Source organism: Girardinichthys multiradiatus, chromosome 2 (assembly GCF_021462225.1).
Source record: "Girardinichthys multiradiatus isolate DD_20200921_A chromosome 2, DD_fGirMul_XY1, whole genome shotgun sequence".
NCBI classification, from domain to species: domain Eukaryota; kingdom Metazoa; phylum Chordata; class Actinopteri; order Cyprinodontiformes; family Goodeidae; genus Girardinichthys; species Girardinichthys multiradiatus.
In genome coordinates this window covers 1094186-1121660 of record NC_061795.1, presented here as the reverse complement: position 1 = coordinate 1121660, position 27475 = coordinate 1094186, and the positions used below count along the sequence as shown (strand labels likewise).

The 27475-nt window shown below is 40.9% G+C and overlaps 2 protein-coding genes across 3 annotated transcripts in view; one reads left to right on the top strand and one right to left on the bottom strand.

The window, feature by feature from the left end:
- The window catches only part of pik3c2a (phosphatidylinositol-4-phosphate 3-kinase, catalytic subunit type 2 alpha), a 68750-nt gene extending 51397 nt beyond the window's left edge, over positions 1–17353 (bottom strand). Inside the window, exons 1-2 of one of the 2 annotated variants that reach the window (XM_047383684.1) lie at positions 17240–17353; positions 6400–7627 (exon numbers count right to left, since the gene is read on the bottom strand). In XM_047383684.1, coding sequence (XP_047239640.1) covers positions 6400–7545 — 1146 coding nt within the window. In that variant the 5' untranslated portion in view covers positions 7546–7627; positions 17240–17353. Of the gene's footprint in view, positions 1–6399; positions 7628–13537; positions 13692–17239 lie in introns of those variants that run through there. The other variant, XM_047383672.1, reaches the window with a different exon arrangement.
- Positions 17354–17471: 118 nt separating this feature from the next.
- Positions 17472–27475, top strand: part of LOC124879249 (nucleobindin-2-like) — a 14179-nt gene continuing 4175 nt past the window's right edge. Inside the window, exons 1-10 of the mRNA XM_047383697.1 lie at positions 17472–17628; positions 19425–19562; positions 19848–19955; positions 20052–20184; positions 20552–20655; positions 23401–23586; positions 25252–25342; positions 25501–25559; positions 25633–25725; positions 26089–26178. Coding sequence (XP_047239653.1) covers positions 19425–19562; positions 19848–19955; positions 20052–20184; positions 20552–20655; positions 23401–23586; positions 25252–25342; positions 25501–25559; positions 25633–25725; positions 26089–26178 — 1002 coding nt within the window. The 5' untranslated portion in view covers positions 17472–17628. The remainder of the gene's footprint in view (positions 17629–19424; positions 19563–19847; positions 19956–20051; positions 20185–20551; positions 20656–23400; positions 23587–25251; positions 25343–25500; positions 25560–25632; positions 25726–26088; positions 26179–27475) is intronic.

Here is a 27475-nt window from a genome sequence, read left to right as displayed (position 1 = left end):
GATACACGATAGCGTGTGGGCGTGGCCATGACTCAAAATATGACTTCTCACCATAAAAGACAAAATTGATATAGCTCCTACAAGGAAAGTCACAGACACATGCAACTTTCTTGGATTGATCTGCCTCTATGCTTGAACAATATTCACTGGTCAGATGCTGACATCATCGAAGACCCGCCCCCTGATAACAGGAAGTGTCACGTTTTCCTTTACAGAGTCAATGTGTGATGTTCTTTACCTAATCAACGTGAAACTGTCCCAAGTAACAGATAACATGATGGTCTTAGACAGTCGCCAGTACTGACTGCTTTAGTTGGACGGAGTTAATATGATGGCGTGGCGAATTCTGATGTCACACCACAGCCATACGTTTGGCTCTAAATTTCACATGGATTATCTGATTCACTCCAAAATAAATATGGCTGATATTTCTCAGTCCCCAAACACCTCTATTGGATTACATTGGAATTTGGATCAACAGCGCCCCCTAGGACACTTCAAGGGCTATATCTCCCTCATACATCATCAGATCCACATGAAATGTAGTATACATGATCATGACTTAATGATGGACATGTTGACACAGTCAATTGATGATGTTGTTTTAGCCCCATCCACAAACAAACAAGTGAGTGCAGCTTCCATCTGGAAGGTGCGATTTACTCCAAATTTTGAATGCTTTTTGCCAGACTCAAACTCTGCATGACCGAAGATCATTTGACATTTTGCCCACAGTGCCACCTACTGGCGATGCGTTGAAGTGAAGCGGTGTCATCGTGTGTGGCGTGTAGGAGGCGATGCCAGGGTCCCGCGGTGGCTGCACAGGCCATGCGGTGCTTGGCTGTGAGGGCCGCACAGTGCTGCTTGCAGCTTTAATTCTAAATTATTACTTAAGTCTGTTTATTAAAAAATACTAATATTTCTGCCTGTCGTGGCGGCAATCCCAGAACCCGGTGGTGGACACCGGCAGTAAGGGATGCTGTTAAGCTGAAGAAGGAGTCCTATCGGCTGTGGTTGGCTTGTGGGACTCCTGAGGCGGCTGACGGGTACCGTGAGGCCAAGCGTGCTGCGGCCCGGGCTGTGGCAGAGGCAAAAACTCGGGCCTGGGAAGAGTTCGGTGAGGCCATGGAGAAGGACTACCGGTTGGCCTCGAAGCGATTCTGGCAAACCGTCCGGCGCCTCAGGAGGGGGAAGCAGTGCTTTGCCAACACTGTTTATAGTGGGGGCGGGAGACTGCTGACCTCGACTGAGGACATTATCGGGCGGTGGAAGGAGTACTTCGAGGATCTCCTCAATCCTGCCATCACGCATTCCGTGGTGGAAACAGAGGCTGGGGACTCGGGGTTGGACTCTTTCATCACCCAGGCTGAAGTCACCGAGGTGGTTAAAAAGCTCCGCGGTGGCAAGGCTTCGGGGGTGGATGAGATCCGCCCTGAGTACCTCAAGTGTCTGGATGTTGTAGGGCTGTCATGGTTGACACGCCTCTTCAACATTGCGTGGCGGTCGGGGACAGTGCCTCTGGACTGGCAGACTGGGGTGGTGGTCCCCCTTTATAAGAAGGGGGACCGGAGGGTGTGTTCCAACTACAGGGGGATCACACTCCTCAGCCTCCCTGGTAAGGCCTACGCCAGGGTATTGGAGAGGAGAGTCCGACCGATAGTCGAACCTTGGCTTCAGGAGGAACAGTGTGGTTTTCGTCCCAGCCGTGGAACACTGGACCAGCTCTATACCCTCTACAGGGTGCTCGAGGGTTCATGGGAGTTTGCCCAACCGGTTCACATGTGTTTTGTGGACCTGGAGAAGGCATTCGACTGTGTCCCTCGTGATGCCCTGTGGGGGGTGCTCCAGGAGTATGGAATCGGGGGCCCTTTATTAGGGGCCATCCGGTCCCTGTACGAGTGGAGCAGGAGTTTGGTCCGCATTGCCGGCACTAAGTCGGACCTGTTCCCAGTGCATGTTGGACTCCGGCAGGGCTGCCCATTGTCGCCGGTCCTGTTCATAACTTTTATGGACAGGATTTCTAGACGCAGCCAAGGGCCGGAGGGGGTCTGGTTTGGGGACCAGTGGATTTCGTCTCTTCTTTTTGCGGATGACGTGGTCCTGCTGGCCCCCTCTAGCCAAGACCTACAGCATGCACTGGGGCGGTTCGCAGCCGAGTGTGAAGCGGCTGGGATGAGGATCAGCTCCTCCAAGTCCGAGGCCATGGTACTCGACCGGAAAAGGGTGGCTTGTCCTCTTCAGGTTGGAGGGGAGTTCCTGCCTCAAGTGGAGGAGTTCAAGTATCTCGGGGTCTTGTTCACGAGTGAGGGAAGAATGGAGCGGGAGATTGACAGACGGATCGGTGCAGCTGCCACAGTAATGGGGGCGCTGTGCCGGTCCATTGTGGTGAAGATAGAGCTGAGCCGAAAAGCAAAGCTCTCAATTTACTGGTCGGTCTACGTTCCTACCCTCACCTATGGCCATGAACTTTGGGTCATGACCGAAAGAACGAGATCACGGATACAAGCGGCTGAAATGAGCTTCCTCCGTAGGGTGGCCGGGCACTCCCTTAGAGATAGGGTGAGGAGCTCGGCCATCCAGGAGGAGCTCGGAGTAGAGCCACTGCTCCTCAACATCGAGAGGAGCCAGTTGAGGTGGCTCGGGCATCTATACCGGATGCCTCCTGGACGCCTTCCTCGGGAGGTGTTCCAGGCACGTCCCACCGGGAGGAGGCCCAGGGGATGGCCCAGGACACGCTGGAGGGACTATGTCTATCGGCTGGCCTGGGAACGCCTTGGGCTCCCCCTGGAGGAGCTGGAGGAGGTGTCTGGAGAGAGGGACGTCTGGGCGTCTCTGTTGAGTCTGCTGCCCCCGCGACCCGGTCCTGGATAAGCGGAAGACGACGAACGAACGAACGAACTAATATAATAGCATAAATGAAATTATTATAACAAATACTTTAAATCACGTTACTTTTTTTGCAACACTAGGAGAAAAATTACCCATAAAAATTAAAGAAACAAAATAAAAACTATAAATCGGTATCAGATTGTTCTTTTGGCTTTGTTCCTATTCTTTTAAGCTACTGCCTCAAGATTTGTAGGCAAAAAGTATCAAAGAAAACATTATTCTCATTAAACAGATAGATATATGGGCATATTTGCATAAGAAAATCAAGTAATGACTGCTCAAAATGCCACTTATTTTAAAACATCTCTGAGATCTTACATCTCATGAGAGCTGGGTTAAAATAGTAAGACATAAGGGCGATCCGTCAGCCCCTGCTGTAGGGTGCAGGGGGCCTGTGCAGGCTTGTTCCTGTTTAGAACAACTGGGCCATCAGCAGAAGGAACAAGGGGAGCAAGCAAACACACACACCACCATGACCTGCCAAACATAAAGACTGCAGACAGATGGAGACTGAAAGAGTGAGGGTGGAGTTAAAAAGGCTCAAACTGCACAACATTAGTAGCTTTACCAACAAACACAAGCAAATCTAGACATAAAATATGGGCAAGGGTAAACAAGCACTGATTTATCATTTCAAGTATAAAGACATTCCTCGACCCTGGAGTACTCACTAGGTAGTAAACACTGGACAAGCTGCCTTTGAGAAAAGAAAAACTAAATCTGCAGAGTCCTCAATGTGAGTATGAGTGAGACATTATCACTGGCAATGGCCGTCTTACTTTACACAGCGATATTTAAAAGTGCACAGTTTCATGATATTTTATTTTTTTGCAGCTGTGTAACGTACACTGGTGGAAAGCTAATTAGCATCGTGGTGTGAGAACGTGAAACAGTCTTTGGTCTGGACAAATCGACTGACAACGAGCAGGAAGTAGGCGTAATGACAAGGGAAAACACCCTCACAAAATGCAAAACTAAACTGCTCTAAAAGGCTGAAAATCAAAAGCAATGAAAAAGTATATTTTCATCAGTCTACATATCTTTGTATCTAATGCTCTGTGAGAGCTAATAGTCTCATAAAAAATGGTAATACGTGATGGTAACCTAGCTGCCAGGTACTGAGCGAAAGGGTCAGTTTAGAATAACCAGCCTCTATATTTAGTTGTACTGTTAAAGTAAGCTTTCCTGTTGCACATAATAGACCTTTCTTCTTTTGTGCTCTTTATGTAATACCAAAACTATAATAAGCTTTTATTGGCTGGTTATTGGTCTGTCTGCTCAAGCGACTGGTCTCAGCATATTTGCAGAGCTTTCTTTGCCTTAGCTCAGATAGCTGCCACATTGACAGATGTCAGAACTTCATCACTTGTCCTAAATATCAAAAACCTACAGCAGATCACTGAAGTGTACCTGCTTCCCTCAACAGAGCTTGTTGAAACTAAAAATAAATACTGAGAATAGTGGAAGTAAACAGTTGGTCAGACATACACTGTCTCTGTTAGTTTAGCTATTTAAAACACATCCACATCACATAGTGTGAGCGAACGTAAACAGTCTACCACTTCACAACAGACCGTTCAGATGTTAGAAGACTTTTTGTTCAGCCATATAACTTCCCTTTCTATGTGGACTTATTGTTAGTAAAACTTATCGGCCGAATCAATCCATCGAACAAGTTGGGATTCGTCAGTCGGCTCTAGCACCGCATAAAACTGAGCAAGCTTTAAAGTTTTGCGCCAGACTAGAATTTGTGCAGCATCGTTGAAGATGCAATGCTCTTGTGCTTTCCACGTCTCATTGTTATTTAAAGAAAGATCCTGGTATAACCACGATCAGCTGATCTGCCGACTCAGCGGATCTGGAAAACTGATACAACCGACGTAACTGCACATAGGAACATGGACACCATTTAGCTGAACAAAACAGAATTAACAATGGTCTGTTGTGAAATAGTAGACTTCTAATACTCGCAAACGTAGGGTTACATCTCACCAATGTGAAGGTTTTCCGTTTCAGCTTTTTTAAATCGCTTCAGTCAGCTAAAACGACAGCGTACGTCTCACCAGCTGTTAGCTTCCACCACTCAGATGATTTATTTTTATTTTTAACAAACTCACAGTGATATATTTATTACAACAGGTAACAGAACTATTATAGATAATAACTTCATAGAACCTGACTACAAAAAATTAAGACTAACCTTTTAAACTGCTTAGTATTAAGATCCTTTTGATTCAGTTTCATCATTCAGTCTTCTTGAGTTCACACCTGCCTTTAACCACATTGGATCTGATTTTAATCTATATAAAATCATAATTTTATATGGAGATTAAAAAGATTTAAAGCAATCTGATAGTACAACAGATATCAGTCAGGAAAAGGATAGAAAAAGATCCACACCTTTTCCCACAACTGGAGAAAATATGGGAAATCAGTGACGTTTCAAAAACTGGATGTTTCTCCAAATGTGATTAAACCACAAAAAAGAATCTGGCTCACTGCAATACTGAAGGACCTGCAGCATTTTCTAGCAAATACGCATGGTGTTCCACAGGTGAATAGAATTTCCTATATTATCTATATGTCTGGAATACAGTTGGAAGAGACTTTTTCTTCCACAGACAACATCCAGATCTGTCTAATTAAGACCTTGTGGGAGAGCGTGAAGAAATCAAACTTGAATCTTTGGGACATTTCTCCCAAAAAAAGAACCACTGAGCATCAATGAGATAACAAAATACCCTATGTTAAATATAGCATCATGATCAGGAGTTGATTTTACTTTAGACTGAACTGGGGATTGTTTTTAAAAGGTGGTGGAAATTTTTTAAAAACACAACTTCCAAATACAAGTTGGTGCTGACCCGAAATCCTCAAGTGGCTGCTAAAACATGGATTTAGTTTTTTAGCATCCCACACAGAACTGGCCAGAGTCCAAAATTAAATATAAGAAAATGTATGTTTTTATTTGAACGGGGCTGTGAACAAGAAATGTCCTGAGCATGTAATAGATTTAGAGAACTCTAGCAAGCTAGAGTGTTGAATTATTACTAAGTCAAGGTGTGGTGTGCTGATAAACTGCTACCAAAGAAGACTGAAATTAAATCAAAAAACCCTTCAAAAGAGTATCAGTGTGCAAACATATTTTTATTTACATAATTGGGTTTTTAGTGGTTGAATTGTACAGGATATATCTCAAACTACAGGTGCATTTTAACATGAGTACCCACACATTGAGATCCACCTTACCTTTAGATTTTTCCTGTCTCATAACTCAACAATTAATTTATTAAAACAGTAGGTACCAAAGCACTTGCAGGTACTAAACTTGAGTAAAGAAAGTAATTAGGTTTGATCATGTTTCTCTAACTCTTCCCTGACTACAAAAGAACATAAGAATCGCACCTGCACTAAAAAACTGCCTTGAACTTAGGTGAAACGGCCAGTTCTTTGTCAGAACTGTAAACAGCCAAAGTTGATTACCAATATCTCAGCTTTGTGTGCACTTACCTGATTGCTTGGTTTCTGCTGGGAAGACATCCCTGGGTTATTGAGCGAGTGGCTCCTAGTAACAGGTGCCCCGGTTGAAGCTCTCCTCTGCTGTATACGAACGGTTTGTGAAGGTTTCCCCTGCAAAGTGGGGCTACTGCTGCAACCAACATTGTTCCCTTCTGTTTCAAGAACGGCATCCCAAGGATCCCCAGCAGAAACCCCTGGTACAATCTGTGCATCACTTCCTGGCACAACGGATGCTTCCTCATTCTCAGCTTTATGTTTTGTAAGTGGGTCCAGATCCAGCCACTCAAAGCGGCTGATGTTGGAAGATTCTACAGCGGCTGCCTGTTGAGGAGGTGGATTTGGTGCCAATGAGGCTGGGCTCACTTGTGAAGAATCCACGTCAGTGCCGGAGGATCTACCGTTCTTCAAGTATTCTGAGGTGCTTGCAATCTTGTCAAACAGTTTGGCCATTTCGGGGTCCACGGTTGGTTTTGGGAAAACTAAGGCTGCGGGAGCCTGGATGGGAGGTAAAGTCATGAAGGGTGGCTGCTGAGGCGGAAGGGCCATGAATGATGGCATGGGTGGAGTGAAACCATTTTGAAATGAGCCTGGTTTGGGAAACGGAGCTGAAGAGTAGAGTGTGCTGGGTTGGTGGGTTGGAGTGCTCACACTAGAATTAGATTGAGTGCTCAGAACTGATGTCCACTGATTGCTCTGGAAAGGAGAGGAGCTACAGGCATTTCCACCAGGGTAAGAGGCACTGAGGTTAAATCCCAGCAATGCTGAGGGGCAGGATGCTTTGCTGTTAACGCCAAAGTTTTCATCAAGTAGGAGTTTCTCAAGCTCCTCATTAGTCAGCTTGTCCACATCAATATCCTTGAACTTGTCCCCCTCTGCCTGTTTCTTGGTTTCTGGGAAGACAATGAGGTCCTTGTCAGGTGTACTAGCAAAAGGCAAAGGCTGAGCAGCAGTGGGATTGGTGAACTTTGATGGTTTCAAGGAAGATGAGGGGGTTAAAACTGAAACCGTATGTCTCTTCTCCCGTTTCAATTTAGCCAATGCCTCTTCTTCCATGCGGAGGGCTTCCTCCTTACCCACAACATCCTTTGGCTTGGGGACATCCATCTTGAATCCATTACCATTATGTGTCTGGGCCATTCTGTCAGGTGGAGGGAGCCATGAGTATGACAACTTTTACGTCAGTGTGGCCGAAAAGGACGCGTTGCAAAGATTTAAATACCTAAAAAAGAAGAAAAACATAAATAAATGACCCGTATAGAAATGGTAAAACTTATTCAAAACAAGAAAAAAGAAATAAAGGATCAAGTAAACAGCTATGTCAAACGTCTACCTAGAGATTTACTACTCAGCCAAGTGGTTGATATCCAATCGTGTGTGTAGGAAATCATAGGGTGTAAAACAAGGTTTTCTATTATTAAAAAAAAAAAGACAGGTTACAGAGTTCACATTTTAAACCTACTTTAGCATCGTATATTAGCATGGCTAGAATAACTAAAAAAGCACTCCTCGTGTGTTCCTTTGAGTGTGCAGAAAACCATTCAATACTAAACAGCCAATTTCTATGTGCATCTTAAGCTCCTTTCACATGATGTTTGTTGCATGATCTACATGTGTTCTTCGCATCAGCTTAATGGTCTCGACATGAAATAGGGGGGTTAAAGTCAACCCACCAATGTCACACACCTCAAGACTGCGAAACAAGTGTGACGCAGTGACGACTCAAAGCAGGCAGCATCAGTGCCAGAGCCACCAAATTATTCTCATGTATCCATCTGTTTGGGGATAAACATTGCTCAACAGCATGAGGCAGAAAAAGACATGTTGAGGATGGCGCTAAAGGCATTTAGACAAAATGCAAGAGCAACGCGATACACAGCTCTGCTAGATGTCAAGGAAATCCCTAACACATCTTTATTCATGCTGCTCAAGTCTATGCTGTAAGCGAGAAGTCACACCCCTTTTATTCTGCAACTCCAGCAGCACGCACTGAGAGCAAACATCTCGGCAGATCAACTTGTATTCAATTCAATTCAAAAATACTTTATTATTCCCAAAGGGAAATAAAATGTTGTTGTAGCTCATATTATGAAGGTTTCCTCAAAGAGCCGTTGTAGATGTTGATGGCTGTGGGCAGGAAGGATCTCCTGTAGCGCTCCGTCTTACAGCAGATCTGAAGAAGCCTCTGACTGAAGACACTCTGTTGTTGTAGGACAGTCTCATGAAGAGGATGCTCAGGGTTCTCCATAATGTTCTTCATTTTATGAAGAATCCTTCTTTCCACAATGATCTCCAGAGGTTCCAGAGGAGTCCCCACAACAGAACCAGCCTTCTTTATCAGCTTGTTGAGCTTTTTTAAGTCCCTGGCTCTGATGCTGCTTCCCCAGCAGATGATGGTAGAAGAGATCAGACTCTCCACAACAGACTTATAGAAGATCTGCAGCATCTTGCTGCAAACACCAAAGGATCTAAGCTTCCTCAAGAAGTACAGTCTACTCTGTCCCTTCTTGTAGATGGCTTCACAGTTGCATCTCCACTCTAGTCTGTTGTCCAGGTGAACACCGAGGTATTTATACTCCTCCACCACCTCCACTTTTTCCCCAATGATGGAAATAGCGTTTGACCTGTTCCTCTTTCTCTTAAAATCTACAATCATCTCCTTTGTTTTGTTTTTTTTACCTTCAAGATAATTGTTTCTACACCATGCCACAAAGCGGTCCACCAGTTCTCTGTACTGTTTCTTGTCCATATGATGCAAAATCACAAAGGGATCTATAATTGGGGTAAGGGGGGTTATTGTGGAACAGTGACCTAAAACAGGTTTCTAATGCTAACTGCTAAGCCACAGCAAGGCTTTATAAATGATCAATGCTTTGTTGCTCTTAGCGCATTTTAATTGCTTATTGACCAACTGCAATTTGTCACATATGCTACTTGGCATCAGCTTGCTTTGAAAATCCCTTGGCATCATGTGGGTCAGACCACTCAGATCAGTATCCATTACTTTCACAGGTACTTCACAAGAAACTATACTTTCTTCATGTTTCCTTTAATCTCAGAAGGTACACATTGCACCCGGGGTGCCTGCATACCACAGATGACTAAATAAAACAATGACAAGGCTATTAATGAGAAGACAACTGACTCGTCACAATTACTCAAATATTTGTTAGTTTACAAATCTACAAGTTGTTTTTAAAAACAATTGTTTTATTATTAGTAAATTATTTTTTACATAAATTGTGAAAAAGACAGGGCTCTGTTCCTTCCATGCAACGAAAAATAGATGACACATTCACCATTCTAGCAATAATAATCCAAACAAACTTTTCTCAGATTGTATGGTGGCTCTAGATGACACAGCACGTCCTCAAAGCAACCATTCATCGAACGATCGCAGCGCAGGGGTTGAGTGAGTTCCTTCTCTCCCCAGGCATCAGGGGCCTCTGCTGAGCTTCCCCTCCCATTGTGGTGGAGAAGTCCGGCTGTGCCGGGACTCGGGCTCGCCCAACACTATTGTGCAGCTAAGGAATTTGTCATGCTGAAAAGTTCCCCCAAAATGCGTGGATTGCTGTGGGTAGTTTGGTATTGAGGATCAGTGCATCATGGATGGATCAACCTGTTACAATTCCAGTTTTGCCACTTTCAGCACAGACATTCAATTGAGATGAAATCCCCCAAACTCTGGTAACGTCCTAAAAATCATACCAAGCAATGCTTAAACCCACTTAGAGACAGTAAGAGATATTTTTGTGTCTTATTTTGCCAAAAATTAAGTTTTACAGAATATGTCTACAGAGAACAAAGACTAATACTAAAAACTCTTCCACTTCTCTGCGTTCTAATTACTTTAATTTAAAACAAGAAACCAACAATTATTCATATAATGGCAAAAACAAGAATTTTATCAGTAACATTTATTTCTTGTCCCTTTTGATTTAGAAAATAATCAACTACATTTAGAATTTTTAAACTACTTGTTTCCCAAAATATTACACTGATATATTTTACCATACTTAGGGAAAACTGAAATAAGCAGAGCCAGCTGAGCCTTAGTACACAGCAACAGGTATGGGAGGGGCAATGATCCAGTATTCTATGCTCTATACAGCCAGAGAAAACTCTGGACCTTAACGCACTGTTTCTGGCATCTCTTCGAAAGGACCTTTAACCCTAGGAACTTGGGTTATCATTATAATGATACAAAAACATTTATCATTTTAAGATACTCATTTATTGCACATGTTACGCCAGCAGCGCTGCAATAACAGAGACACTGAGCCCCTCCCCTCCCTGCAGCCTTACCTGACCAAAACAATGAGCTCCAGCTGGAACTTTAAACTCTGCTAACATGGCGAGAGCACCCAGTAAACAATTACACAAGTGTCTCTCTTTAGCCGACAAGGCAAACACAAAAATGTTGTTCAGAGGTACTTTGCCTATAAGGCAGATGGACAGGGAACACACGAAATGTTAAAAGATGCTACATGCTAGCTGTGTTAATGCTACAAGCTAATGCTATGACACTGATGTTTGTGAGCAACTTAAAAAAGGCCAATAAAGGTCCTGTATCTGCAACAGTGAAGTAGTAAAACTCCCGGACAACATAAGCAATTGCTACCTGTTTAAATATTAGCTCCATGAACAACGCAACGGTTTTGTTCTGTCAGTCTGAGATCCCCCCGTCGAGACGTGAACCACGCAATTCTCCATTCTACTAAGGTATGAATTAACGCAGGAAAATGTTCATCATTTAGTAGCTGACTGAGCTGTCAGTCAGCTACTAAATAGCGAAGCAACGAAACAAACCCGTGCACCCCCCACCCATCGAGTTGTAAAGCAATCAGAGTCCAATTTGGCTGATAACAACACAGGTAAACACTAATAAATGGTGGAGCCAGACTGAAGCTTACAACTGGAGCAGAAGAAAAGTAGGAATCTGTAGAAACCTCCCCTGGTGCTGTAATTGATAACTAAAAATATTTAGTAAACTTTTCAGAAACACAGTAACTGTACAGGGCTGCTGAATATATCTGCAGGACCAGATCCTTGTTTACACTGTGAAAATGTGTTTTTTATAAGCCAGATCCATGTTTGTTTTGAAACACAATTTATTTCAGTTTGTAACAATCCTTTCCATGTACTTCAGTAGTAAAATATACTTGTATTAACAGCAAATTCACAGGTAAATGGAAGCACACAGTGGCGCCCTAATGATACGCAATTATAGGAAAATTAATTGCATGACAGAATTTAAGATATATACTTAAAGAATAATAACATGTAATGATTACACAGCTTTGCCAAACAGGGAAGTGACACTTTTAGACATGTCCCTTAGTTGTTTTGACCTAATGAATGAAGTTAAAATATTGTCATATTTTAATTAATCATATTTTTGCTCTTAATTAGAAAGAACCATGTGACTAAAAAAAAAATGTTCAGTTTAGTTTGTTTATAGTAACAACTCCCAAACGTTGTCTTGAGTGTCATGGACGTGGTATGGAATATAGTATGGAGTAATTTCCTTAGTATAGGTAGTGAGTTTGAAATGTTTGTATCGTGACAACCCTTGTAGAACCAGTAAGAAAGAAAATTACAGTGGCCTTGAAATGGTAACTTTTTAACAGCACATTGCACCTTGATGACAGTAACCAGCAGGTGCAAAGAGTGGTAGGTACATTGTGGGAATGTAAAGAGAAGATTAAGGAATATGTGGGTTAATATCAAATAATATGGCCACCATAGTATTAAAATAATATTGATGTTGCAGGTTTTCCTAATTTTCAGAACTTCTTTAAAAGCTTTGACAAATCGCCTTATTTGATGAAACAATAAATCTAGTGTTCACTCTTAATAAAACATTTACAACAATTTGTTCAGTGTGTTTTCTAATATATGGAAAGTTCATACACATCTGAGTATGAATAAACACAAGAAAGTTTAAAAACCTCATATCTGCAAAAGTATTTAGTTCTGGTTCAACCGGGTTTGAATGCTGGACAGCGTGATGTACACTATGTGACTGCAAATCTGTTTCCCGAGGCTGTAAAAACAAAAGTGCAGATGTTAGCACTATATTTTGCAGCAGATCAGAGTACAGCCGAAGATCCTTAAAGAGGGAAATATGTAACCAAGCCATACAGCATTTACAGGTTTGGAAGATCTCAATAAATAGAACACTGAAAATCTTCAACTACCTTTTATGGCAGGGCTGTTGATCTGTGCAAAAGATTGAAATTGTAAATATAAAGATGAATAAAAACTGACATAATGTGGCTGTGTAGGCTGAACACATAACCAAACAGAAGTGAAACAATAATGCCTCCATTTTTACAATTTTCTTTCCTTCAGAAGGACATAAAATGAAAGAAAACCACCTAGAGAGCGCATTAAATACCCCAAAGCAGCTCTTATCTAGTTTCCATTACAGCTGCTTTTAAAGGAAACTTTCATTTTCCTTTTGTATTATCAAGGGAAAAAAGCCTGTAAGAAATGTAATACAGATAAAAAATCAGTTTAAATACGTTTGTCGTGAAGTAATGAGCAGTTAAAGTTACAGAATACAAACACGGTACCGATTGTTGGATCAGTTAACTTCGCTCCTCTGTCCCTTGACACAAAGTAAGGTTCTGTGTCTACATCATATGATCTTTGTTTGGGGGGTTTTGCTTTGTTGACATCTTTACAAACAGAACTGGGTCGCTGTTAGCATGACGCAATTTCAATTCATAGTAAAAGCTGAACTTCGTGAATTAGCTCAGATAGCCACTTTTTGCTACTTTTGGTAGCCGCTTTAAGGGAACTCCAACTTTAGAGGTTCTCCGAGGCTAGCTGCTAAACCAGCTGGACCAGGAGCAGCAAACATCATGTTTAAACAAACATCACTGACTTGACCCAGACAACCACGGCTTTAAGCACTCTTCCTACCACTAAGTGACAACGGTTAAATCATTTAAAAGTACTCGGGCAATTGCCAGCTTTGGTCCTGCCAACTAACAAGGAAGAAGTGCAGGTTTCTCTAACGGGAAGCAGGAACACACGACGATGGCACAACGGCTAACATCACACATCTACAAACTTCAACTTTTTCTGAGACCTGCTGTAAAAAAAAAAAATGTTTGTTTCTCACCTTTCAGCGGTCCGGTGTTTGGAGCCATTTTTTCTGCAGCCTGCATTTTTCCATCCACTTGCACAAAGTAGACGTCAGTTCCTGTTGAGTTGGTCGGCGTAGTCGACCGACTTCTGGATGGAAGTCTGGAAAGCAGCGTTTCTGCTCCAACAAGTTACATAGATATACAGCGCCACCCCATGGACAACAGCAGCTACTGCATCGGTGGCCGACGCATGTGCGCAAAAAGTCAGATTGGAGAAGTAAATAGTAAGTAAATAGTAAGTAAATAGTAAGTAAATAGTAAGTAAATAGTAAGTAAATAGTAAGTAAATAGTAAGTAAATAGTAAGTAGTTACAATAACTTGAATAATGGTATTTCTAGGAGGAGTTTTACTACACCTTACTTCGTTCTTTTGCCTGAGGAATATTATTTTGATATAATGCTACTCTTATTTGAGTACTATCTCTGGCAAATTTACCCACCTCTAGTTATTTCACTGAATGAAGAACAAGCATGTTTTAATCAAAAATGCACCAGACACAGACACACACCCACAGTTTGTGTTGTTAAAGTGAGACTTATTGTTTGTGCACAAGCTTTACTGTTCTAACGACAATTTCTATCTGCTGAGCCTGCTGTGCCATTTGGAGGTCAAGTAAGTGGGAAATGTACGTTTTTTCTTGCTAATTGTTTTTTGTTTTATAATGATGTTATTCATGCATACTCATTTTGTTTTAATAATAAAAATAATGCTTTTTATTTTAAGGCGCCTTTCAAGTCACTTAAGGTCACCGATCAAGAAAAGATACAAAAACAATAAAAGAGATAAACAATAAAACTATATAAGAGCAATTAACAACAACATGAAAACAATTATTGGTATAAATAATGAGAATAAACAGAATAAACAAGTTTAAAGAAGCGAATTTTGAGATCAGATTTAAATGAGGACAGAGACAGAGAACAGAGAGAGATCCAAAGATGGAGGGCCTTGAGGGAGAATCCTCTGGACCCTCCTGTTGTCAGGCAGGCAGGAGGTATAACAAGAAGGAAGGATGCGGAAGTGTTCCAGAGGGTGTGTTATAACAAAGAAGATCAGTGATGTAAAGAGGTGCCAAGTAATTGAGAGCTTCAAAAATGAAAAGTCTTGTAATCTTGCATTTGATAGGTAACCAGTTAAGATGTTTAAGGATAGGAGAGATGTGTTTTATACAGGGGGTTCTAGCAATGATCCGAGCTCTGTGTAGATAGGAAGACCTAAAAGAAGGGAGTTACAGTAATCTAATCGAGAAGTGACAATTGCATTTACGAGGACAGCTGTTCTGGTGGTTGTAAGAGGTGGACGGAGACGGCTGATGTGTCAAAGGTGGAAATATGCTGACCGAGTGATGGTATTGACATGTGACTCAAAAGATAAAGTGCTTCTGGAGAAGGCTTACACCCAGACTCTTAGCTTGAGGGGAGGGAGAAACTGTGGAATCATCAAGCAATTGTGAAACTGTTATATTTGGTTAAAGTGGACTTGGTGCCAACAAAGAGAAATTCAGTTTTCTTGGGGTTCAGTTTGATTATTTAATATCACAAAGGCAGTCCGAAAGCAAGGATGCTGAATGGGTGGTGTTGGGCTTAACGGAGAGGTAGAGCATAGCAATGAAATCGAACGCCAAATCTTCTGAGAACGAGACCAAGTGGAAGAAGAAGATACAAGGAAGAAGATGACTAATTCTTTATTATACCAAAATTTGCACATCAATTCATATTCCCCCCCCCACCCCCCACAGTCTTAAAACATGCCTGTCAAGGTAACTGGTTACTCTAAATTGTAATCACCCTTAGGAATGAATGTGTGGGCACTGTTGTTGTCCTCTTTATCTCTGTGTTACCCTGTGACAGACTGGTGACCTGTCCAGGGTGTACCTAGCCTCTCCCTTTATTATCTGTAAGCCATAATCATCTAAATTACTTGAGTTGAATCTTTACAATATACGTGTTATGCCATCTGAAGTGAGTGACAAAAAATATTTTACTTTCTCACCATATATTCAAGTTTTTGGAGATCTGTCATCTACCTGTATTTGGAATTGCAGTATACACAGGTAGAAATTATAGTATTTAATGTAACAGTCATATAACATGTGTCCATGTGTGCACAACATAGCAATTAATACACAGTGCACATATTTCAAATTTAGGAAAAAATCATGTTGGTCCGACAGAGGAGAATCTTCAATCAAGACTTCTTTTAGTGAGGTGATCCCTTAACCAGATATGCTAAAAGTTGCACTGATAATGGTAATTTTCAGTAAAATACACCTGACAAAGGTTTTCATTTAGTTGGTGACGTAATCAAGCTGGAGATTGAAATGGACCACGCTCTCGAGAGATTTGTAAACCGCGCCACGGTGTGAACAGAAGTGCTAGTGTCAAAGTTCCCCGTATTTAAATATTTATTCTATGTGCTTACAGAGCATTTAAAATGCACCATATCAAAACTGATCACAATTCAGTCAGCAAAAGGAGAACTGTCATTTGTTTAAATACATGTGTAGTTAATTTATAGTTAAGGCTTAGTGAGAAACATTTTTATTGTTGTGTTGATTCTGCTGATTATGGATCTAGGTTATATCTAACTCTAGTAGATGTAACCAAGATCCATGGTAGTAAATGAAACCCTACTCCAGAAAATATATCTGATCAGAGGCAGTTTTTGCATGGATGGTACCCTTCTTTGGGCACCCCATAAGTTGGAATAGGTAGAGTGTAGATTCCATCAGTCCAGACCTGACCAGAGATTTTCATGCTCATCACAATCTCAAGTTGCCCAAATACCGAAAAAATAAAATAGAAAATGCTCTGTTTTGTGGGTTTCCCAAACAGAATAAATGTTTCACAAATCGCTATGAGTGTTTTAAAGAATCTCTGTTCAGGTATCCTTGGAAGGCTGAGGCTCAAGGGCAAGAGTAATAGTGTTCTGGTCAGAATGTTGCGGGTTTGATCCCAGCTTGCTCCTCTTCCACATGTTGATGTGCCTTTGGATGAGTTAAATGAACCCCAAAGACCACTGTGTATCACTGTATGTTTGAGAATGGAGGTGGGTGAAAGAGTGTTAGAATGCTTTGAATTATCAATATGATTGGAAAAGTGTTAGATAAATTCAGTCTAAATTCCATTTAAATCAGCAAATACAGCCAGATTGCTACATAACAGTCAAATACCCCTTTAATTTAGTGCTGGTCAGAATCCTCAAATCTGATTCCCACCAAAGAGCTGGTGTGTCAGCAGGTCAAGAGTTTTTTTTAATATTCGTGCCCCTCCATGCGATGCCACCCTGGGTGGTGAGCCGTATTGCCAGTGTGGTCAGTTTTTAAAACATACATTTCAGTGGAATTATTTTAAACATTTTCCATTTGGATTTTGTATGCACCTTGCAACATACAGTTATTTGTAATAAGATAATAACGAAATAAACAATCGTTTTTTGTTTTTTTTTGCAGACACCATAGTTCGTGTGTTTCAGCACTATATTTTTCCCATGTTTTTTTTTTTTTCTTTTTCGGATTAAACCTTTAAGAATAGCTCTGCCATACAGCTCTGGGAGGAGCTGCTGCAGGTGCACAAAGCTTGCATTTCCCCCCAACTCCAACTACGACATTGTTCGCACTAAAATACAAGCAACTTTTTATCATCTACTAGTAGCTTTGCATCAAATGTAAACTCACCACTAAGACCAGGGATCATATCGTGAAACTGTAACTTCTTGCTGACACCGCCTCCGTCTGGGGTTGTCTGAACGCCACGTACAGTTTGGATCAACTCACCTTAAGCCACCGTTAGAGTGGGAGACCCTGTGAGTGGCAGGTGCAACATCCAATCAGCTCCCAACGCGACAGTTTTACAAAGAAAGTGGACTTTGTCCGTCCAATGGGTACGTAGGGGGGCGGGGCGTTACCATGGTAAATGCGACCTCTTTGTTTAGGTTGTAGCTACCTGAGGCGGTAGATAGATGACGGCTGTCAACAGGCTCCGATGAATGTTGGCTTCGTTGACCGAAGAACATTTAACGGTGGAGAAGAATAAGAAGAGGAACTAGAAGTGACGTGTTTGAAGAGTAAGTCTTACCTGACATAAAAGGCCATTTATCAGTTAACCATTCGGCTTGTTCTGTAGCTTTTCCACGACTTGGGTAATATGAATTAACATATTACCTACATGATTCTAATAAAATAACTATTTATTTAGCTTGGCATGTCTGTTAGATGCATTGAGTATCAGTGACAGATCTGCTGCCTTTATGTAAATGAAATGTTTCGACCGTTTCAAAATAAGCGTCTTGTGTCTTAATCCAGTAATCACGTGTGTTGCTCGGTGTCTTTCTTGGGGCAGTTTGTTTAAAGATCAAGACTAACTTGCACAACATGATCCCACATTTCATCTCTAAGTCAATTAGCCTCTTCCTAATTAGCAATGATGAGTAAATGAAGGTGCTGTCCTCCGTTAGGATAAAGCACCTTGTTGCTCCCACTCTGACAACACAGTGGCCCTTTCAAGATTTCATTGTTTTCCAGCCACAGATTTCAGTAGATTTGATGTGATAAACCAATGCAAAGTAACATAGTATTGTGAAGTAGAAAGAAAACCATACATTGTTTTATAAAAATCTGTGAAGGTGCTGCATGCATTTGTATTGATTTGCCTTGATCCACTTACAGCTGCAAGTATTTTTAGTTATAACGATGAGAGCTTTGCACATCTACAATTGGACATTTTTTCCATTCTTTTTTTTGCCAAATATCTCAAGCTTAGACTTCATGGAAAGTGTTTCTTCCAGCATTCCAGTGTGTTAAGCTTTATCCATGTTCCCATCAACATTGATCAGCTTCTCTGTTCCTGCTCAGGAAAAGTATGTCCAAAGCCTTCGCCATTATAGTCATGATGTCATGCCGACTAAAGTCTTTTGCACACAGGTCAAAATGATTATTTTGTTCTCTGATCAGAACACCTCCATTCACATGTTTGCTCTGTCCTCTATATGGCTTGTGGTAAAGTTTAAATGGGACTCTCTTATTCGACAAAGGCCAGATTTGTGCACGACAGATAGCTGTCCATTCAAAGGAGTCTTGTTACTGAGCTGTGGATCTCTACAGCTCCACCAGAGTTACCATGGGCCTATTGGCTGTTACTGACTAATGCTCTCCTTGCCTGGCCTGTCCGTTTGGGTGGATAGCCATGTTTTGCTAGGTTTGCAGTTCTGCCAAACTCTATTTTTGGATGATGGAACATATCGCAGAGCTCTGTGAGATGTTCAGAGATTGAAATTTGGGTAATTTTGGGTCTTCCCGTTGCAGCCCAATGTTTGAACCCAACATTGTTCCATTTGGTTATTGTTTTATAACCAAACCCTGCTTCACATGTCTCCACAGCTTTCTCCCTGACCTGTCCCATGTGTTCCTTGGTCTTCACAATGTTGTTTTTTCCCTGTTTTCCTGTGCAGAACATCTGCATTTCTACTGAGATTAAATTACACATAACTGGATTCAATTTACTGATTAGGTGAATCCTGAAAGCATTTGGTTACACTATATTTTATTTAGGGGGTGTCAGAGTAAAGGGGGTTAGATAGAAATGCATGCCACAGTTGAAACATTTTGAAAATTGTGTATTATTTTAATGCCACCTACCAATTATGTGCTACTTTGTGTTGGTCTATTACATAAAATCCTAATATATTGAAGATTATGCGTAGTTGACAGAATGGGAAAAAGTACAACGAGTATGATGTTTTTTTTTATTTTTATTGTTTTGCAGGCACTTCCTAACAGAAGCACAAGCATTATGTAAAATACACCATATTGCAATTTTATTCTAACTCCCCCCTCTCCCCATTTCTTTCTTTTTTGTACCTAGATGATGAGGAGTAAAGCCTTGGCCCGATTCGGGCTGGTGCTGCTCAGTTTGTGGTTGTGTATCCACTCAGTGCCTATCAGTGTGGAGAAGGCCAAAGACAAGCCAGAGGTGGAGGAGCTGGAACCACCCCAGAGTGCTGTGAGTCAGCAGCATCTTGGCAAATGCAGGGATATAGTATTTAATAAGAGGTCTAACAGCAGAATTCAGCTCACACATAAAACCTGTCTGGGTTTGCCGTGTCAGACAGATACAAATTACACTTAACGGTGGGGAAAAGGCTGATGGAAAAACAAACAGCTGCAAAAACAGAAAAAAAGCTTTAGCAGTCATTAGTCAGTGGTAAATGAGCAAGAAGATATTTTAATTATGACCCTAATTAGCGTCAGGCTTCCAAATAATTGTGAGCCATGTTCTGTTTGTCAGGACACCGACCTGCACTATGACCGCTACCTCAGGGAAGTCATTGAGTATCTCGAGAAAGACCCCCACTTTAGAGAAAAGCTGAAAAATGCCAACATGGACGACATCAAGGTACACACTCACTTAGAAAACCGAACAATTGAGCTATCTGTTTATTTGCACATGCTCTTTAATTTAAACATTGCTGTGGGGACTCTTTGTTTGCAGCAAGGGAAACTTTCCAAAGAGTTGGACTTTGTTCAACACAATTTTCGAACGAAGCTGGACGAGCTGAAGAGGGAGGAGATGAACAGACTGCGGCTGCTAATCAAAGCCAAACACGACGTTCAGGAAGGGAACAGTGAGTAGAGGGTGTCCGTTAGTGCTGCATCACGGGCTAGATCTGGGCTTTTTAATATTGCACCACATGTTCCGTAATACAAGTCAGAGGTTTGTTCATCCTCAAATGCAAGATGTGACTCAAGATGCAGAAGCTATGTATTTCTACAGTGCCTTGCAAAAGCATTAGTACTCCCTTAAACTATTTAACGTTTTGTCCCGTTGCAACCCGAAAAATCTGTGGGAAAGAAAACCCAGCATGAATTGTTTTAGTATTAATTATTATTTAAGTATGGTCAAAGATTAGATATAGTGGGTTAAAGTCATATTTCACACATTAATTGTCATGTATTCTTATTTGACTTTACTTTTTATTTATTTCTATCCAGGGAACACATTGGACCATCAGGCCCTGCTGAAACAGTTCGAGCACCTCAACCACATGAACCCACACACTTTTGAAGTGGAGGACCTGGATCGCCTTATCCAATCGGTATACACACAGGCATTAACACACATGTTTGCATTTCTACCCATATTAGGACTTTGTATTGACTTCCATTCATTTAAATACTTGGTTTAGTGTAAGAGTTAGACTTGGACATAAATACAGACTATTCCTAACCTTAACAAAACCTAATTCCCATCAAACCTCTAAACCCAACCCCACTACATTAGGACCAGGCTTTGGTCCCCGTATGCCTTATCGGTCATTGGAAGGTAGGTAAATATGCCAAAAAAGGTCCTTAATAGATGACATAAACGAGCACACACACACATTTTATGCCTTCCTGTCTGTACAGGGACTTTGCATTGACTTCTGTTCATTTTTATTGCCTAGCATCATAGTCCTACACCTAACTCAAAAACAGCACTGCTCCTTATGTGGCCCAGGCTTTTTGTCCCATAAGGAGCAGTGGGTCCTCACAACACAGTACATGGTGGGAAAATGGGCCTTGCATTGTAGGAAACTGTGCTAGAACACACACACACACACACACACACACACACATTCCACTTGTGCACCATCACTACATCAGTACTTCAGTTTTTTGATGGAGATGTTGTCCTGGTACTTATACAGCATGTTACCACATCTGAGTCATGACTGTAATTAAAGTGAACATGGCTTGGCTTATGTTATTACTAGAACTGGTGCTGCTGGTCCAAAAGAGAGGTGTCAGACATCTAGAATTACTCCTGTGTTGACTATCTCACCTGTTCCATTTGGTTCATTTTAAATGTTGTAACTCGAAGCTGTATTTGGAGAGGGCAGGCTTTCTAAAAGTAAAATCCTTGGTTTTTAAAGAGCAAAACTTTAAAAATAATGAGGATGTTGCCTCACAGTTTACAGTTGAAGGCTGAGCAGTTTCAGAAACTTACCCAGTTTTAACTGAACGCAAGGAACATTTCAGATATGCAGGGCCTTTAAAAAGATGTTAACGGTTAAGTGAGTGGCTGGAATATTTACATTTGTTTTTTTTATCTTAAAATGTAAAATAATATTTTTTGAAATATGGTTTATAACCAGGATGTATGTTGCCAAGTTACTTATTTTATATTGGGACGGTGGTGGCTCAGTGGTGAAGAGCTGCTGCTGTTGACAAATTGTAAGGTATTTTAAAAATCCAAATTTAAACTTTTAGAGTATCTAAACTTTAGCCATTACTCTTTGCCAAAAATGGGAGCATATGTAAGCATCAATTTTGAAGTTTTGTCACAAATTAAATTCAGGTCATTCAAACACGTCTATGATTCGATTCAAACCAGTTCGTTGTAGCTTTCGCTGTAAGTTTAGGGTCCTAGTCCTAGTAGTGGGTGAACCTTTGCTCCAGTCTCAACGATTTTGCTTCCTCTTTTTTTCAATATTCCTCTGTATGAAGCTCCATTCATCAGCTCCAACTAGGTTTCTGTCCTTGCTGAGGAAAATCATATCCACAGCATGATACTGCCACCACATTGCTCCACCATGGGAATGGTTTGTTCTGGGTTATGTGCAGTGTTAATTTTCTAACACCCTTAGAGTTTTGCATGCAGACCAAAAAGTTAAACTGTTGTCTCTGACCAGAGCATCTCTTTTTTTGTGTTTGCTGTGTTTTGTTATCTTGAGACGCACTGCAAAAGAAAGTTGTGGTGACTTTGTTTCAAAAATGTCTTTCCTCTTATGATTTCTCCAGAAAAGGCCAGGTTTGTGGAGTGCTGACTAACAGTTGTCCTGTATAACAGATGCTCCCACCTTTAGCTGTGGATCTCTGCAGATCCTCCAGAGTTATCATGGGCCGTTTCTTTTTGCTGCTTCTCTGAATAACGTTCCCCTTCCCTGCTGTATCTATTCTGGTCGGTTTCCAATTGTACCATAGTTTTTTTTTTTTCTTTTACAGAAACAAAGTATGGTACAAAGTGCTCTATGGGATTTTAAAAGTTTTGAATTATGTTTTGTAACTTAAACCTGCTTTAAGCTTCTTCCACAAACTTATCCCTGACCTTCCTGGTGGGTCTTTCAGATTTGTTAGTTTGTTCACTAATAGCTCGCATTTTATTTCGAGGTACAAGAAATAAAGGGCGCTAATTACAAATGTATGGAACTCTTTTTATTTAATTCATTAAAAAAATGTAAAACCATTTATCAGTTACTCACCACTTTGTGTTGGTCTGTCAGATAAAGTCCCAATGAAATAAACGTAAGTCTGTAGTTGTGACAAGACAAAATGGGTTACGTTTCAAATTGTATGAATACTTCTGCAAGGCAATGTAACAATCAGCTCTTTTTAGCATTTTTAAGCATTATATTCAAGGACTCTAATAATATTTAGCACTTACAGCTCAAGCTTGTGTGTGTTGAAGTTGTCAGTTGTACACAAAGTGCTTTATACAGCATTTCTTTCTGATCAAATTATGCTTGAATCATAGCAGAGTTGCCATGCAGAGTGTTTTTGCATGCCACTGTGAGGAGGTTGGGTTTCAGTGTTTTTCTAGGGAACTCTAGTATCAGCAGTCTACTTTATGTCCGTCTTGGACACCTGAGCCACAGTTGCCTATCGCTGTTTGTGTTCAAACAAAGGTCTAACATGACTGTTTTAAAAGACTTTCCCATTCAGCGTTACAAGGTCAAGGAGCATGTCATAATATTATCTGATATAATAGTCAGTACCTGAAAATCCCCACTTTGACTTTTTGAATATGTCTGTGCTAAACAGTTTGAGCCAATAAACACATTTTTCTTTTCTGAATATTTTAGGCAACAAAGGATTTGGAGAACTACGACAAGGACCGCCACGAGGAGTTCAAGAGGTACGAGATGATGAAGGAGCACGAGAAGAGGGAGCGCTTGAAAACGATGAAGGAGGATGACCGGAGGAAGGAGGAGCAGCACTATGAAGAGATGAAGACAAAGCATGCCAACCATCCCAAAATTAACCACCCCGTAAGTATCCCACATAAATGCAAGTCTTTAAACGTGCATATTTAAAAGTATTGGAACATAAAGTACAGTAGGAAGAATCTTGTGCTAGCACCATGTCTGCTGTGAAGCTAAACTTGTTGGATTTGGCTCTGTCAAAGCAAACAGTGTATACCTCATTCACTTTATCATTAATCCATCTGCTTCTGTCATCAGCAAACACAAGCAACCAAAGTTCATTGGAAGCCCTGCTCATCTGTGCCCTCCTGTCTGTTTTCTTTATTTTCCTAATGTGTTATACAGCCTTGATTCATACTTTAACGTTTATGTAGCTTAACACACATCAAATATATACTTTCAACTAGTATTTGGATGTAGGTCCGTTAGACAGTTTCATAGAAACTACATGCTGTTTGTTACACATTAACAAGGTCCTTGGATGATTGTGCTTGTTTGTTTTTTCTTATCAAGACTCATGGAGTTCATTTAAATTGCTTGGTTTTCTAGTACAACCTAGCTTTTAATATCAATAGGGATGAAATAGGGGGAATTTCAGAAAGTTCATGTTAGCCAGATTTATTCATTTCAAAAGCAGTTTTGATATGTTTGGGATCATTATCCTGTTGCAACAACCATCTGTGTCCAGGTTTCAACCATCTAGCTGTTGATTTGAGGTGAAGTTGAAGACCTTTGGGGGTACCAGTAACACTGGCAACAACACAGATTGCCACCATAATGCTAACACCCTTATGCTTGTCAGTTAATAGTGTTTTTAGCTTTAAAAGGCTCACCGTGATTCCTCTAAACAAAGGTTAAGTCACTGAGACAAAAAAAAAACCAATTCGACCATTAAATGGTTCTCCAAAATCCACTTAGCTTGTCGATGTGGGCAGCTGCAAATTTCACTGTAGCTTTCTTGTTCAGTCCATGGTGATATACTATTGACAGACACTGTTGTGTTCCAGCTTCTTTAGGTTTTTCTAAGCATCTATCCTTGGTGGTTCCTGAGTTGTTCTTGGACATTCAAATAAATGTCCTTTCATCTGAGGGGGACTGTTCAGACCAGATGGCTGAAACATGAACACGAGAATGATCCCCAACACGCATCAAAATGGTTCAGGCTTGTATGAAGCTGGCTAACATTAGGCTTCTAGAATGGCCCTGACCTCAACCATATCGAACATTTATGGATGCTTATGGTTAAAAGCAGAGTCCATGGCAGGAAATAAGCCGATTTTAAATGTTAAGTTGAAGGATCGAATACCCAGGCTGAATTATGCCAGGACCTTGTTGATGGCTGCTGTCTCTATCACTGGCTTAAAGAACCAAATCAACCAAAAATTAGTGGGGGGCTATATATCTATTTGAGCCTCTGTATTTACAGCAGCAGCCAGACTTTACATTTAATGCCCTTCTTCAAATCAGCTCCAGATCATTAATGAGCAAAATAGGTCAGAACATATGAAGCAAAATTAGTCCGTTTCTTTAGCTAAAAATTAAGGAATTTTATGTAAATGTCTTCAAAATAAAATGCAAAATGAAGAAGTCCTTCTTAAGTTTATAGCTTGATTAATACACAGCGAAGAACAAAATAAGTTTTGATACCTGTACAAGGGTGAGCGTGACTGTGTCAGGAGGGTTTATTGAAAGCAAACCCAGTCGTTTTAAGCTAGTGCTCCGTGTGTTCAGGGCAGTGAGGACCAGCTGAAAGAGGTGTGGCAGGAGGCAGACGGCTTGGACCCAGAAGACTTTGATCCCAAAACCTTTTTCAAAATGCATGGTAACCCCAGATTCTAAATGTATTTCAGCATGCAACAATGGCTATTTCTGCTGTAATTTGGACATCTTTCAATTTCATATTTATCAGAACTGCATCTGTACAGCCTACAATTATTAGCATGGATGAATTACTTCTAATTCTTGTCTTCTGTGTTGCAGACAGCAATGGAGATGGCTTCTTTGACGAAAGTGAGCTGGAAGCTCTCTTTACCAAAGAGGTACCGTTGTGATGTTTTAGGACAATATTTAAACCAGGAAGCCTTTGTTACAACATTTGTATGTTTCTTTAAGCTGGAGAAGGTGTACAACCCTGCGAATGAAGAGGACGATATGGTGGAGATGGAGGAAGAGAGGCTGAGGATGAGAGAGCATGTCATGAATGAGGTCAGCATGAGCAGCTAAACAGATACAGCATGGAGTCTCCGTCCTACTTGTTAATGCAGCGCTGATTAGCTCCGATTAGGCCCAACAAGTAATGAGGTCTTGGCCGTATCTGCACAGAGATACGATACATTCTGGTATTGAATGTTTTAAATTAAACCAAAGCACCATGCCCTCCTCCACCCACTAGTTTAAAATGAACCAGCACCTATTAAAGTGTAAATGTGAAAACTACAATGTGAAATAATATTAATGCACAAGGATTTCCTCAAAATGATGTTCTAAATGGTACAAATGAGAAACAAATTGATTGACCTAAATTCAATGATCATTTGTTGATGAGCCACTTTCTGTACTGATCGTCAGGTGGACACCAACAAGGACAGACTTGTATCACTGAGCGAGTTCATAGCAGCAACCAAGAAGGAGGAATTCCATGAAAAAGACCAGTGGGAGGTGAGATTTAAAAAGCTCGTTTCACTAAGACCGTTATTGTCTTTCTATACTGTTTTCTATTCAATAAATCATGGTTTGGAGAGATGTATTCTTAGAGCTGTAGTAAAATCATCAAAAAAAAGTTGTTTCAAAATCAGAATGATTGTTGTTTCTTAAAAAACAAATTTACACAATTATTATTTTGTAAAATAGGTGAAAATAAAAGTTTACCTATTGTCAGCTGTAGTATCAAACAGATAAATGTACCCTAGTAAAAACAATATCAATATTTTGACATTTATTGAAGTTGAAGCAAGAATGCTTTGCTAACAGCGAGGAGATGGCAGGAAACGGAGGTGAGAGTTCAGTTGAAGCTCTTTCTCCATTGGGTCTGCAGCAGGACAGCTTTATAGTCTTCCTGATTACAGCAGTGAAAGCAGATGTTGTATGGAATGAGCTGTGTCTACGCTGCTGCAGCCTCTGCAGAAGCAGCCTGACGTGTTGTCGCCTCTTGGGGCAGATCCAAAGGGAGTCAGACTGTCTTTAGAGATATTATGAACTATGCTTCTTGATAGGAGCTCATGATCCGTTTCTCCTATTAAACATCCGTCATTCACTTTGTTTTCCATAAGGCATGACAGAAATGCTGGTTTTACTTGCACGATTCACAGTAATTACCACTGGTAAATATGTATATCTAACATTTAATTTGAAACCATTTAATCAGTGGGGTGGGGTGTAGAGGGGGTCCCATGATGAGATTTTGTTTCTCTTACAAATCAGCAGTGGCCCACTTATTGGCACCTGTGCTTTTAACACTTTACGAACCTGTTTTGCACCAAGTTATCTATGATAGTTCATAAGGCTCTTTGATTGTCACTCTAACACAATCCGTCTGGATCACCCAAAGACCTGGGTCCTGGCTTATGCTCTCTTCAGGTCACTCCGAAGGTTTTTATTTTTTTTATAGGACTGTGGTCTGAGGATTGCGCCTTAAAAAACACAGATTTTTGTGTCTGTTGAACCATTTCAGTGTCTGTTTGACCATACATTGAAGTTAATTTCCCTGCTGTAAGACCCAGTGATGACCCATTTTCAACTTACTGGTAGAGTCCACCAGGTTTCTATTTAATGAATCTGGTTATTTCAAAGAGTTTGTGATGTCACGCTTACATAGTTTCCAAGGCCTTTGAAAATGAAGCAGGCCCACAGCATCATAGATCCTCCACCATTCTGAAGGGCATGAGGTGCTTTTCCACATATTAATCCCCGGTTTTACTCTGCCAGTTAGTAGATTTCTAAATGGCATATAGTGGTT